Source organism: Octopus bimaculoides, chromosome 9 (assembly GCF_046866305.1).
Source record: "Octopus bimaculoides isolate indiv1 chromosome 9, ASM4686630v1, whole genome shotgun sequence".
Lineage (NCBI taxonomy): Eukaryota > Metazoa > Mollusca > Cephalopoda > Octopoda > Octopodidae > Octopus > Octopus bimaculoides.
Genome location: NC_142936.1, coordinates 78,027,831 through 78,043,048, shown reverse-complemented (window position 1 = coordinate 78,043,048; position 15,218 = coordinate 78,027,831). Strand labels below are relative to the sequence as shown.

Here is a 15,218-nt window from a genome sequence, read left to right as displayed (position 1 = left end):
GACGTTAAACGATGATGATGATGATGATGATGATGATATATATACGTGCACACACACATACATATATATATATACATATCAGAGAGAAGGGGAGAGAGAGAGTAAGGGAGAGAGTGAGTGGGAGAGAAGAAGGAAGTTAGACAGAGGCATTACTGCAGGTGTGTGACTGCAAAAGTTTATTTTGACGACGCCATAGTCTATATCTCAAAACTATTTATCGTAGGATGGCAATAAAAACAAAATAATCTGATTGACAAATACTTGGCGTCAGTATGTTATTCTACATTAAAATGGACGGACGCCCTACTGTGATGAATTTACAATGTCTGTCATTCCAAAACATTGTCTAAGTTGCAGTTACAAATTACACCCGTCCCGGTCTATAAACATTTATTACCAAGTTAATATTATAATGTTTCCTGCATCTATACCCTGTTCCTCAATGCTAAAGCAATGTGTAAATGGACGTGTCTGTGTACACACACACACACACACATATACATACGTATAGAGACAGACAAACAGATAGATAGATAGATAGATAGATAGATAGATAGATAGATAGATAGATAGATAGATAGCTATGTGTGGAGGTATATATGTATAAATATATATATATATATATGTCTATAAACATACACATATGTATTTATATAATACATTCTCTGTGTACGTCCGTTTGACTTTTGTTGTTTTGTTTTTAATTTTTCTTCTGTCTTATCTTTGATTTGCCGATACATGTGTGTGTGTATGTGTGTGTATGTGTGTGAGTGTGTTTGTGCCTCTGTGTGTGTGTGTGTGTGTGTCTGTGTGTGTGTGTGTGTGTGTGTGTGTGTGTGTGTGTGTGTGTGTGTGTGTGTGTGTCTGTGTCTGTGTCTGTGTCTGTGTCTGTGTCTGTGTAATATCAGCAAATCATAAATCCGAAAAAGAAGCACACTCTAAGTTATAAAGCAGTAGAGTATATATATAAAAATAGACATTGCCGGCCAATGCGGTTGCCTTGGGCTTCACGTCCATAAATCATTTACCTTTACAGAGTTTCTCTTGAAAGGCCATAGGTGAACGGATTTAGAATCTGAAGAAACGCTGTAAAACCAAGAGCTTTATGGACAAGAAACCTGAGGTAATCCCACAGACCAGCCATTTCTCTCTCTCTCTCTCTCTCTCTCTCTCTCTCTCTATATATATATATATATATATATATATATATATATATATATATATACACATATATATATATACACATACATATATATACACAAATTTATACATATACATATATATGTGTGTGTATGTGTGTGCATGTGTTTGTGCGCGCGCGCACGAGGGGACGCGTGGATTAGTGGTTATGATGCTGCATTCTTAATCGGACCGTTGGATTGTGGTTTCGCTTCAGGAATCAGTCGTTGCGTTGTGTTCTTGAGCAAAATACTTTATTTCAGGTGGCTCCATTACATTCAGTTGGTAAATATGAATAATTCTGCGAAGAGAATAAGGATGGCATGCAATCCACGAAACCGATCTTATGGACCCATGTTTCGAAGACGACGTAGATCATTTCATATGTATACAAATAGACGTGTGTGTGTGTGTGTTTGTGTGTGTGTGTGTGTGTGTGTGTGTGTGTGTGTGTGTGTGTGTGTGTGTGTGTGTGTGTGTTGTGTGTGTGTGTGTGTGTGTGTGTGTGTGTGTGTGTGTGTGTGTGTGTGTGTGTGTGTGTGTGTGTGTGCGTGTGGATATACAAAACTAAGACCAAGAGACTCAAGTGTATGAAGTTTCTATACTTCAAGCAGTCCGTAGCAGGTAGATATTATGCCATTTAAACGTTTTGTTCTTGCAATATCTTTGGAAAATCAAGGCGGTGAGCTGGCAGAAACACCAGCCCGTTGGACTAAATGCTTAGTGGTATTTCTTTTGTCTTTACGTTCTGAGTTCGCAATGAGATGGACTTCGTAAAACAAATCTGTTTTTTGACTTAACAATTCGAAATATTTCCTACAACAATATCTTTGTGAATGAGGCTTTGAGCATTAGATTCACAAGGCTTTTGTAACCATATGATGGTTGATGAGTTTTTCTAAGCTCTCATCAAGCACAAGTTTTCCATTTATTCATTATAATCGCAATATTTTACCGTACGAACAAAGTACGTGAAGAAAAATGGTGTTAATTAGGCACTAAGATACAAACCAAGGAGATTTGAGAACCCATTCTTTTTCGCTATGAATATATAAACCAAATACTTATTTTTACCACTGGTAGCGAAACACGACAAGTGACATGCGAAATATAACATACCTCTTGCAAAAGAATAGCATAGCAATGATGGTTGCAGTTAGTAAAAATAGTCCCATAAGTCCTGCAGCAATTACACCAGCTAGTTCCATGGAGTCTGAGACGGCGAAGACATCTAAAAAGAGTGAAATAAATATATTAATTTCGTATGTGTATTTCGTGTGCAAGATTCTTGATGTGGATACGTGTGTTGAAAGAAATACAATTAAACCTTGGGAGAGGCATTATGCCGGTAATAAACACACATACTTACATATAAGCACGAACACATAAGTGCGTGCACACATACGAGCTTGCACACACTCACATGCTCATACCAAACAGTTTAGAAACAACGCCAAAACAACGCCAGATCATACATTCAAAATAAATGGAAGTGGAGAGACAAGTTACTGAAGAGATTGCAAGAGTGCAATGAAATAATTTAACAAAAAACTATATAAATTAATAAAGGACTGAACCAGTGCGTGTGTTTATTACCGGCATAATGCCTCTCCCAAGGTTTAATTGTAAATATATTAATCATCTGTCAACAATAAATATGACACACAAGAACTTAACATGATAAACTTAACGTGATCGGTGCCATCCGGTACTTTCATGAACCATTACACACAGTTTTTCCTTCCTAGAACATCAGCTCTTTGGCTAGCACTCCTTTACAGAACTTTGAAAGGGATGTTAACAGCATCGAACTTGCAAATCACACGGGGATGTGAAACTCAGAGATGCAACTCTTTGCTTCACATCAAACCGCTAAATGAAAATTTTGAAGAATAACATTCAAGCAAGCAAAGACAAATTGTTGCTGCTGGTGCTCCTGCTGCTGATACTATTGCTATAGGTATCTACTGCAGGCTGCTGCGCTGCCGTTACCGCTGCCGCCGCTGTTTATCTTCGTAGTGTAGGCGCGGGACATAGCGGTTAGCATGATTTCCTTATAATAATAGCCATAACAGTCACCCAAATCGTCCAATTCTGTCCAACTCTTAAAACCATGCCAACATGGAAGCTAGACGTTAAATGATGATATATATATATATGCATGTATTTGTGTGTCTCTCTCTCTATATATAATTATTTATTTATAAAGAAAGAGGGGGAGAGAAAGAGATACATACATACATACATACATACATACATACATACATACATACATACATACATACATATAGATACACACATACACACATACACACATATATAAATATAGATCGAGCGCTGCATTGTAGCTTTGAGCACTCTCTTTCATGTTGCTCTTGTCTACCCAGCTGCAATGAATATCATTCGAATGTTGAAGCAGTTATTTCTTCTTCCAGCTATCACTCAAACTTTGTCCGTTCCACTGCGTCATCAGTGACGGACCAGAGAGAGTGTCTTTATCACTCGTGAGAACATAGGCACTAAATCAGTTGCCGAACGCATACAGAAAGTTCACCAAGCCATAGTCGCTCGCGATTAACGGTTAGTTTTACTTTCTGTAAAAGACGTGGCCTTGGGGGCTAATGTATTCGGCTCATGATTATAAAGCATAGAGTTTAATTGTTAGGCCTTGCGATGTGCTGAGTCCTTGAGTAAGGCTTTTCATATCATGTTACACTTCCTTTCTACTTAGCTATAATGAGGAACTTGTCCGATGCTAGAGAATCCGCCTCTCCTACCATCTGTTAAAACCTGGATGTTTTGCTTTGACAATGGTGAAAGGACCTTGAGTATGTCTAAATTTGCTTGTGACAACATAAGCACTTAAATATATTAGCGAAATCATGCTAAATGTTAATAAGCTATTGTCGTATCGAGAGAAAGCTAGCTGTACATTTTTAGTCACAGGTCACACTTCGTCGAGCAAATTTTTAGTCAAATACTAGACGCTTCCAAATATTTTCCTCTATGAAATTTAGCTGCCATTTCAAAGAGATCAAGGACCAAAGTTTTTATGTAGATTGCAAGGGTTTTCATGCAGCAAGTCTGAGTTCCAGACATAGTTTAGATCCTGATTGAAAAAGTATTGACCTTACCGTGAGACTTTTTTATTTTCTTGCCGAGAATTTGTTTCCTTCCCGACTCAGATTCTTCAGTTTGGGGAACGTAAAACTATTCATAAATGCACGTCACAACTAGTTTTCAATCGTTCAAAACAAAGAGGCTGATCAAACAGCAATTGGTGTGAGCAATCGTGCAATACCCAAACATTATTGTAACTTATTTCACGGATACAAGGAAAAAGAAAATGATATTTGTTAAATCTTTTTATTTATTTCTTTCACTTCATATCGGGTTTCATGGTCTTCCTGAATAAGTATCCGTGAACTACTGAAAACTATCTGCTGTCGCTGTTGTATCAATGATAAAAGAAATATGCTTTAGTCACGACTTTTCAAATATTTATACTGCTATTAGCAATGTGTACACAATTTTTAGATTACTTGATATGGACTGTTTTATCAAAGGGCAAGTTTACGTGAAGTAAAGTAAACAAAATAGTTTCAATCCACGTTTGGTACCATTTCACGTTCCTATTGACACAAGCAGGTTTGTGAAATTTATGAAATCTAATTTTGCATTGTTATGGCTATTTAATCCTTCGTTCCTAAGTGAATACGGAACTAAATTTTATATTTCAGAAAAAAAGACAAAACATTAAAAAGTTTTGTCGAGGTATAAATTTGATTCCATGGAGAAACAAAAATATAATGTTGGTACGTTACCATCGACCTGAATGAGTCACGAGTTCCAGTCTTGTTTCAGTTGTTTCACAACTTACTTCCTCATATCTGTACTTTCTGTACTTTCCGGTCAGAGAGCAGTAAGCTTCTCATTTCATGCCTCTCCTTTTTGCTTTCTATCTCTCGGCCTCACATATCCTTCCTTCTTTATTCTGGAGTTTCCTTGTTATCGTTTAACACGAGGTTGACTAGTGAACACACCGAGTTGACTTTTGAACAAAAGTATTTCGGATTTAAATTATCCTGCCTCTCCTCACACGGCGTTAAATAATAGGAAAATCCAGAGTCGCAGTCTACTAGGTGAAACTGGATTGGCGGAAATTGTGAGGACACATGTCTTATGCAGTATATGTACTGTATCTGCATTTCAACGTCACTGTTTTTTCACAGTGTCAAGATATTTCCGTATAATGATCTCCTTAATTGTAAAAGGGCTGAAGAATATTCAGCTGTTTACACTATAACTCAACAGATAATTGATGAAACAACCGGAAAATTCATTGGAGAAAATGTCCCAAAGCTACCTGCATTTATGCATAAATATGAATATTTATATATATATATATATATATATATATATATATATATATATATATATATATATATATATATATATATATATATATACTCGAACATGCAAACAGATACACAAATCTATGTATGTGAGTGTTGTGTAAATATTTCGTTCCCAAGCCCCATATATATGTGTGTGCATGTGTGTGTGAGTGTATATTTATATATACATACATATATATATATATATATATATATATATATATATATATATATATATATATATATATATATATATATATATATATATATATACAAACAATCTCATATGTTTTTATTAATCAGATTGTGGGGCTTGCTGGGACACTAATTTCAAAGCGTTTTAATGAGTCGTATTAATTGCGATACATAAGTCGACTATTGATGGTATCATTTTAAATTTTATCACATGTGGTTTGAGGTTAAGGCGTTTATCGACTGTCCTGATTGGTAAATAATGAAAGTGGGAGCAGGATAAATGAAATGCAGTTTCAAACTGAAGGACAGATAGGAACAGTCTTGATATACAAACAAATAACAAAATGAAAATCTTAACAATACCTCAGTTTTACAATGAGTATAAAGATGAAGAATGTTCTGAAATGATATAATTTACATGTAAATTCTTCAATGTTTTCTAAATACCGCTGTATATCTGTGAAATCAGTGCCACAATCTTTCGTTAATTTTTTCTTTCTTTAAAACGTCAACGGGTAAATAAAAAAAATTGTCAATTCTTAATGAGTTGTAAACAGCATTTTCTGTAGACAGCTTGCTCAACTACATTTACGAATTATTTTTCACTGCCCTTTGGCTGAGATAAACTTCTAACATTTTACTTTTGAATAAAAAGAGACCAGTTTCTATGTCACAAACTTATTCAACGGTTTCACCGCTCGCAATGTGGATTTATTGGGGACTAAAGAAAAGAATCTGCCAAATCTTCTTCTTCGAGAAACTGATTATCGAACATCCTGTGGGATGGAAAAAAAAAAGGTAACAAGGTGGATAAACTCCGGGCGGCCGGCGAACAACCATTAATGCATATGTATGCATATGCTAGTGTGTGTCGATCTAAATATGTATATATATGCACCTAAAAGTATACTCTTAATACTTTATGAAGGTACATGGCCTAGAGTCTACTGTTTTCGGGTTATGATTACATCGACTTGACTTCACTACTTAAGCCGAACGACGTGCCGTGTCCTCCAGCAAGTCACTTCATTTCTCGTGTTTTAATCTACAAACCTCTCATAAGCACCGAGCGGTGCTTGTGTAGCCCTGTTACACCCAGCAGCAACATATTAGGAATTCCGCTGGATCACGCATAAAGGGACAAAGAAGGTTCTATATCTGCTTTGTTTGTAGTCTCTGATCATCTTGTTTCTTCCTGTTTGTTGCTAAATTACAAAGTCCACACGTCTACTTAATGTCACTACACTCTGTCATCTACATAGCGCAAGCGTTTGCCACCATAAAGTTTTATGAGCGCGTACTATTCCCACACCATCTCTCTCTCTCTCGCTCTCTCCCTCTCTCCCTCTCTCTCTTTCTGTTTTATGTAATAATATTTCATTTATTATTAGTTTATTTATTTGCAACCGAGTTAAAACCAGAAACCGTTAGAACCGCCAAAGATGGTGAATTTTACTTTATGGCGAACAGGTATCAGGCGCGTCGATGGTAATGAAATACCACAATTTCTATTGTTTTGGCTCACGTGCAGAACACTGAAGCTGTACCGCGGTACTCCGATCAGCCATGATGCTATGTTCTCTGCAGATTTGAGGTTGATGTCTGGAAATTTGTGCCATGGACAAGTCATATTAATGAATGTTTTTATGCTCTGTGTCAATGGTAAGGAAGCAATACATCTTAAGAAATTTGTGACCAGAGTCGATATGTATGAGTACGTGTGTGTACATGTATATATAAATATATGTGTGTGTATGTGAGCGCGCGCGTATCTGTATGTGTGCATGTGTACACACATGTATGGGTGGATAATATATATACACACGTATATTTGTATATATGTGTATGTGTGTATATATATATATATATATATATATATATATACACCCACGTATGTAGACAGACACACAGACGGACACACAGACAGACACACAGACAGACACATAGACAGCCAAACAGACAGACAGCTAAATAGATAGATAGATAGATAGATAGATAGATAGATAGATAGATGTGCTTGTGAGAGAGAGTTTTAAGTAAGTATGAGTGTAGGTATGAATTCACACAAAAAAACAACTAGGTGTGTTTTGTTATAATTGAAATAAGCATACTGGAAGAATAGATTTAAATTTAGTAACACGTGTATCTGAAAAGATTATAACGATAGTAATCTGTAGTTTGTGTATCAACAGGGACAATAATTTGTATGAAAAAGAAAATGGCGTAACATGAAGTTAATTGTGAATGAGTAGCCTTCCCTATAGTTGAATAGGCTACAATGAAGTAGAAACAAAGAAAGTGTAGAAGGAGTATGTAACTGAACGTAAGATTTTAATCCGAGCTATTATTAAAGTGACAATCATTACTTGTGAAACAACTTTCAGAAAACCTGGTCTTATACCTGTCATGCTGAGCTTGTATTTTCAAGGGAATTCATTGTTCATGACCAGAAACTTCAGGGATATTTAACTTTCGTTAAGTAGGACGCTGTCGTCTATTGGCAGTAACGTTAGTGCGGTGACAGAGTTTTGTGTGGTAATTTTATATTTTTCTTGTTTGAGATCAACCCTTCTTCCTTACATAAAGGTGCGGTAATATGTCGTGAAAGAGAATTCGGGTCGTACCTATAATAAACCCAATTCTTAGATATGGGTGAATGCGTTTAATCGTGCGCGAGACAACCTGAACAGTCACACAATTGATAGTGTGCGTCTAGGGACGCCTAACCAGGACGGATGGGCTGAAATAGCGATCGATGTGCTGATGGATCACCAGACACCAAAATCGAATAGGATGCGATGTCCTGGAGAACCATACACAATATCTCTATTCGTTAAGAAGAAAGGGATGAGCTGAGGACTTACAATATTTACTAATCTACCAGACTACAGTAAAACAGCATACTTGTGGTTTAAGAATAAGTGTAGAACTTTGTGTCTTTCTGTATTAATCCAAATCAAAATAAAGTGTTATCTTTCAATCCTAGTTTTAATATTAATAGACTGATAAAAATATAGATGAATACGTGTAGTGAAGTGGGAATTCATATGACACGTTTTATGCTGTACGCCACAAGTTTGCGGTATATTTTTGATGTGTGATGAAAAATATTCATGAGCTAAATTACTAATTGTGGTAAAATTAAGACAGGAAAGAAGAAAACCCAAATATAAACGATACGAGATAACACACACACACACACACACACACACACACACACACACACATGTACACACAGGCACACGCACATACACACACGCGCACACTCATACGTCACACACACACATACACGTACTCATAGACACACACACATATGTGTGTCTATGTACACACAAACACACACGCACACATATAACGCTATAACGCCAGAGTCGCTGTGCACGTCGGACAAAATACGTAATAGCATTTCTTTCGGTATTGTATTCTCTGGGGGTCAATAAAATACTTACCAGTCGAACAATGGGGTTCGATGTAAGCGGCTATCCCCATCTACAAACCTTCCAGACGGTGTGCCTATTTTTTACCTTTTACTTGTTTCTTTATAAGATATTAAACTATGTGAAACGAAGGCATTTCTTTTCCACTTTATGTGTGTGTGTGTGTGTATAGATACATATATGTGTGTATATGTGTTTTGGGGGGGTGTGAGTACGTGCGTGCATACGTCTGTGTGCTTGTAATGATTTGTCGGAGGTAATAACCAAGGTTACTTTCTGCATTGAATCTCAAAAGTACATTGAATGGGTAACAAACTTCATATCTAAAAGCCAGATAGTTTCAAAAGGATGAAATACACTGTTTTTATTTCAAATAATTTTGATGGTACTGAAGAAGCCAGTAAACTAACTGTCGTTATTAAGCCGAACACCTGCCCTGAATATTTGATGCAATCTTCTAGTAACATTGTGTTAAATGGCTGTTCATTTAGTTGTAATACGTTTATTTGCAATATAAAATATTTCTTTAATATTTCTCTTTTCTTGACCTGTTTTGCTATGATCCCCGTTTGGGACTTTTCGAAAAAGTTATCATATTTTCCAAAATATTTCACATATTAGGAAGAAAATGTAAATACTATATATTATTTCATCTCCTAAGACATCTGCAAAGCCAAAAAATATGAATAAATAATTTTGATGTTAATGGGTTAATGTAATCAAATTAAAAGCGTTCATCAAAATTTTCACATGTTAGGAAGAAAATGTAAATACTATATATTATTTCATCTCCTAAGATATCTGTAAAGCCAAAAAAATATTTAAAAAAAAATTTTGCTCTTAATGGGTTAATGTAATCAAATTAAAAGCTTTCATCAAAATTTGAATGCTAATTTATTCTCCAGACACCATTGTAAATTAGTTTTTAAAATAATTGAAACAAAACAGCGTATGTCATCAGAAATATGGTGACAAAAGCATTAAATTTATACCCATAGTTTAGTAATGAGGCAATAACTAGATAATGAATTTTTTAGAAAAGGTATGGAGGCAAACGTGATATCTGAGGTAATTCCTGTTTTACTACCACCATTATTTTCCCTTCTCTTTATGAGATTTAAATAATTTCAATGACAATGTCTGATTTGTGATTTAAAAGAAATTATTCTAAACCTGTCTATTCTAATTGTTCCAGATAATTTATTCCCATTTAAAGTGACAATGCTCATTTATTTTTCGTCGTGAATTGCACGCCCAGATTTCAATGCTGTTAGCTGCATGTTAATTATCTATGTTTACTAAATCTAATGTTTTATACACATAATGCGTATAATCACTTTTCGCTGATTACATTTGGTCTTTCGTAATCCCCGCAGACACTCTCTATTTTTATGACTAAATATGGCGCTTTTCATAGAGGTTTATTCCTGACATGGCCAAGATATTTTTGTTGTATTCCTACGATGGAAATATTTCAATCCTACTTTTAAAAATACATATCTTAGAATATTCTATGGTAGATTTTATTTATATACTTCGCTGCATGTATTTTTAAACATATGGTCTTTATCATCATCCAAGTCATCATTTGCTTATTTCATTTCAAAATTTTTAATATCAAGCATGATGAAAGATGCAGCAGTCATTGTTGCCTTCAGAAATCAACTAGCTTAGAGTAATGACGATGTCCTTAATCGTGTCGTTTCGCAATTAGATTTATTTATCTTCGTTATATGACGAAATTATTAACGATAAAAATATGGTTAGCATATATTTAGTTTCCATTTGCCTGAACATGGCTCATCTTAAATAATTACCGATAATATTCGGTTTGCTTGAATTTTGGGCAACATTTTATCGCTTTTCACTTACTTGTCTCAGTTATCGGAATACAGACAAGATCGGGTACCAACTGTAAGTGTTTTAATCGAGCAAACCAACTCCGATATTGTTGTTCTATGTATATATATATATATATATATATATATATATATATATATATATATATATATATATATGTATATGTATATATACATAGGGACAACTGATGAAGGGAAATATTCTTTATGTTACATGTCTCGCTTCTCTGCTTTTTTTTTTTTTCGTTGTTCGGAAAAAAAGTTCGGTTTCTGTTTTCGTTTCTCATTGTGTTTAACGTTCTTTTTTTTGTGATGTCTTGTACCCATATATGCATATATGTATACATATAGATGTAGGTATGTACATATATGTATGGATATATGCATATATTTATATAGTATTTATATTATTACATGATCGAACGCCACGCATCCTTCTCCAAGTAAGTTTTTATCTTAATAATGACTATGCGCACTCTACTACTATTACTATCAGTTCCCTCTCTCTCTCTCTCTCTCTCTCTCTCTCTCTCTCTCTCTCTCTCTCTCTCTCTCTCTCTCTCTCTTGTTCTTCCTCCTTTCTGTTTTTCTCTCCCACACTTTCCCTATTCTTCTCTCCCTGTCATCGTTCCCTCTCTCTCTCTAACTCATCCTCCTTGACCCGCTCGTCGCTGACACGTGACGAAAGGGATTCTTTCTTTCTATCCGCTGGCTTCCTATAAAGAAGACGTGATTTTTCTGTCTCTTGTCTCTTCTCTCATTTACGTCTACTAGCGTTTTCTATCGTCTTGGCCTAACAGCCCTTATTGTTTGTTTCCACTGTCTTCTTTATACTGTCTTGTTCTAACTGTTCTGTTTTTGTTAACACTTTCACACTCCGCAAAAAATTCCAAATTTTATTTGGTTTGCTTTGCGAAAAGGACTGTTCCAACGAAGTCGCGTATTGTCCTTGCCTTCGAACGCGGAGTAGAAGGACAGGGAAAACTTATGAAGGGAAATATTCTTTATGCTGCATGTCTCGTTTCTCTGTTTTTTCGTTTTTCGGAAAAAAGTTCGCTTTCTATTATCGTTTCTCATTGTATTTAACGTTTTTTTTTTCGTGATGTCCTGTACCCATATATGCATGTATGTATACATATAGATGTAGGTATGTACATATATGTATGGATATATGCATATATTTATGTTATATTATATTATATATATATATATATATATATATATATATATATATATATATATATATATATATATATATGTATATGATGTATGGATGTATGTATTCAAAGACAGCGGGAGAGAGAGAGAGAGAGAGAGAGAGAAAGAGAGAGAGAGAGAAAGAGAGAGAGAGAGAAAGAGCGCTAGAGACAGAAGCAATGATGGGGATAAACAAATTAATATTAAATGTAACAGCTTGGTTATGAAATACAAAATATGTATGTATATATATATATATATATATATATATATATATATATATGTGTGTGTGTGTGTGTGTGTGTGTGTGTGTGTGTGTGCGCGTGACACTTATTCGGTAGCTATGATAAAACTCAGAGTTTCGGATGCCGGGGTGGGAAACTCGGAGTTTTATCATGGCTACCGAATAAGTGTCAGATATTTTTTACAGACAAATTTCTCTATTTACATAATGTCGAGGTCTCTTTCTTTTGTTGTCTTTTCTACACACATACATGCATATGTATATATATATATATATATATATATATATATATATATATATATATATATATATATATATATATATATATATATATATATATATGTATATATATATATATATATATGTATAGAGAGAGAGAGACAGAGAGAGAGACAGAGACAGACAGACAGACAGACAGACAGATAGATATTCTTTTTCTTTTCTTTTATGTGTTTGTCATTTGACTGCGGCCATGCTGGAGCACCGCCTTTAGTCGAACGAATCGAACCCAGGACTTATTCTCTGTAAGCCTAGTACTTATTCTATCGGTCTCTTTTGCCGAACCGCTAAGTTACGGGGACTTATACACACCAGCATCGGTTGTCAAGCGATGCTGGGGAGATAAACAGACACAGACACACACACACACACAAATATATATGTATATATATATATATATATATATATGTGTGTGTGTGTGTGTGTGTGTGTGTGTGTGTGTGTGTCTGTCTGTGTCTGTGTCTGTGTGTATATACATATATATGCAAAGGGCTCTTTTCCGTTTCCGCCTGCCAAATCCACTCATAAAACCTTGGTCGGCCCGAGGCTATAGTAAAAGACACTTGACTGAACCCGGATATATATATATATATATATATATATATATATATATATATATATATATATATATATATATATATATATATATATATATATATACAGAGAGAGAGAGAGAGAGAGAGAGAGAGAGAGAGAGAGAGAGAGGATTGACCGTTGACTGAACACTATTCAATTTTTTTTCTCCGTGTTTTTCTCCTTGTCTCCGTATTCTTTCTGTTGAAGAGCGTAGCTCGAAACGTCAAAGACTTTCCGTATTCCCGAGCGTCATACTAATATATACTTTTGTTATTTACACCACCTGTCCTCGTCTGTTGTTATTATTTGTATATTCTCCCATATATATATATATATATATATATATATATATATATATATATATATATAATAGAAGCGCTTTGCCTAGTGGAGAGGATGTTGCACGCACCTGCTCGTAAGATTGTGCTTCCTATTGGTGGATCGAATGATGTGTTGTAATCTCCTGTAAAATATTTGTTCACACGGTGCTTCAATCCACTCAGCAGGCAAAAGTGAGTAATCTTGCGAGAGGCTAGCATCTGATGCCGTGCACGTTTTGTTTTTATCTTCTTAAGATCGGGATTCTACGTAATCTCCACCAATCGAAATGGCTGTATTTAAGAAGAAAAGGCATGAGTAAGCCAAAACATCAGCAACATTAACAGGATAAACCTATCATAGAGTACTGTAATCAATTTCGAAAAGCTGTATCCCAGAAGTGTCCCAGTTAATGATAAACAAGAAAACAAACCAAACACTTGTAGCGATTATCTCTTTTCAAGTCGAGGATATAATTTCAGGAATTGAAGAAATAATCATACGCATTTGATTTATACACTCAAGGACAAAATACTGATTTTTGATTGTAGCAATAGGATATCTTATCAAATTCGTCAATAAGTCTCTAATATTTAATGTCGCCTGATGTCAATAGATCTATCAGATTAAAATCATTTCCCTGCTTTTGTTAAATCAGTGTTGGCTATAATTTCTATACAATATCTGTAGACAGAACGTTAACAAAATTGTTAAATAGAAGTTAAAACTAAAATGTCAGTTATGGCCTACGTCATAATTTTCACACTTCAGAAATGAAAAAGACGGAATACCAACATGAAAGCCATACAGACAATTTAAACCGTTGAACAAACAACGAATAAAGGAATAGCTTTTAGGGGAACAGAATTGTTTATGCTATACAAATATGCATAGGACTGTGGTTAAAAAATTTGTTTTGTAACATTGGTATTCCAGGTTCACTTCCCACTAGACAACTGTCTTCTACTGTAGCGTCAGTCCGACCAAAGACCTGTGAGTGGATTTGGTCGGGGAAAACTGAAAGATGCCCATCGTATATGTGTGTGCGTGTGTTGTTATTTAGTTTTATTTCGAGATTTCATGAAAATAGAGAAAGAGCCGGTTTCTAACCTAGATCCAAGGCTCCTTCATTGCAATTTCAACATCAACAACAGTGTATTTATGTATGTGTGTGGGTATGTATGCATGTATGTATGTATATATGTATGTATATATGTATGTATGCATGTATGTATTTATGTATGTATGTATGTATGTGATGTGTATGTCTTGTTATGTATGTGTGCTTTTGTATCTGTGTTTGTCTCCCCTATCGTTTGACAACTGGTGTTGGTATGTTTACGTTCCCATAATTTAGCAGTTCGGCAAATAACACCGATAGAATTACTACCAGGCAAAAAACAATAATAAATAAGTACTGGGGTTGATTCGCTCGATTAGAAATCTTTAAGCTGCATAACCGCAGTCTAATGTTTGAGACATGTACAAGATTAAAGAGAAAGTGGTAAGAGACTCTCAAGAGAAATCAACCGTTGAA

The 15,218-nt window shown here is 35.0% G+C and overlaps 1 protein-coding gene across 1 annotated transcript in view; it reads right to left on the bottom strand.

Annotated features, from left to right (window-relative positions):
- The window catches only part of LOC106868261 (uncharacterized), a 56,678-nt gene that overhangs the window by 12,439 nt on the left and 29,021 nt on the right, over positions 1 to 15,218 (bottom strand). Inside the window, exon 2 of the mRNA XM_089357856.1 lies at positions 2,299 to 2,410. Within this exon, the coding sequence (XP_089213982.1) occupies positions 2,299 to 2,410 (112 nt within the window). The remainder of the gene's footprint in view (positions 1 to 2,298; positions 2,411 to 15,218) is intronic.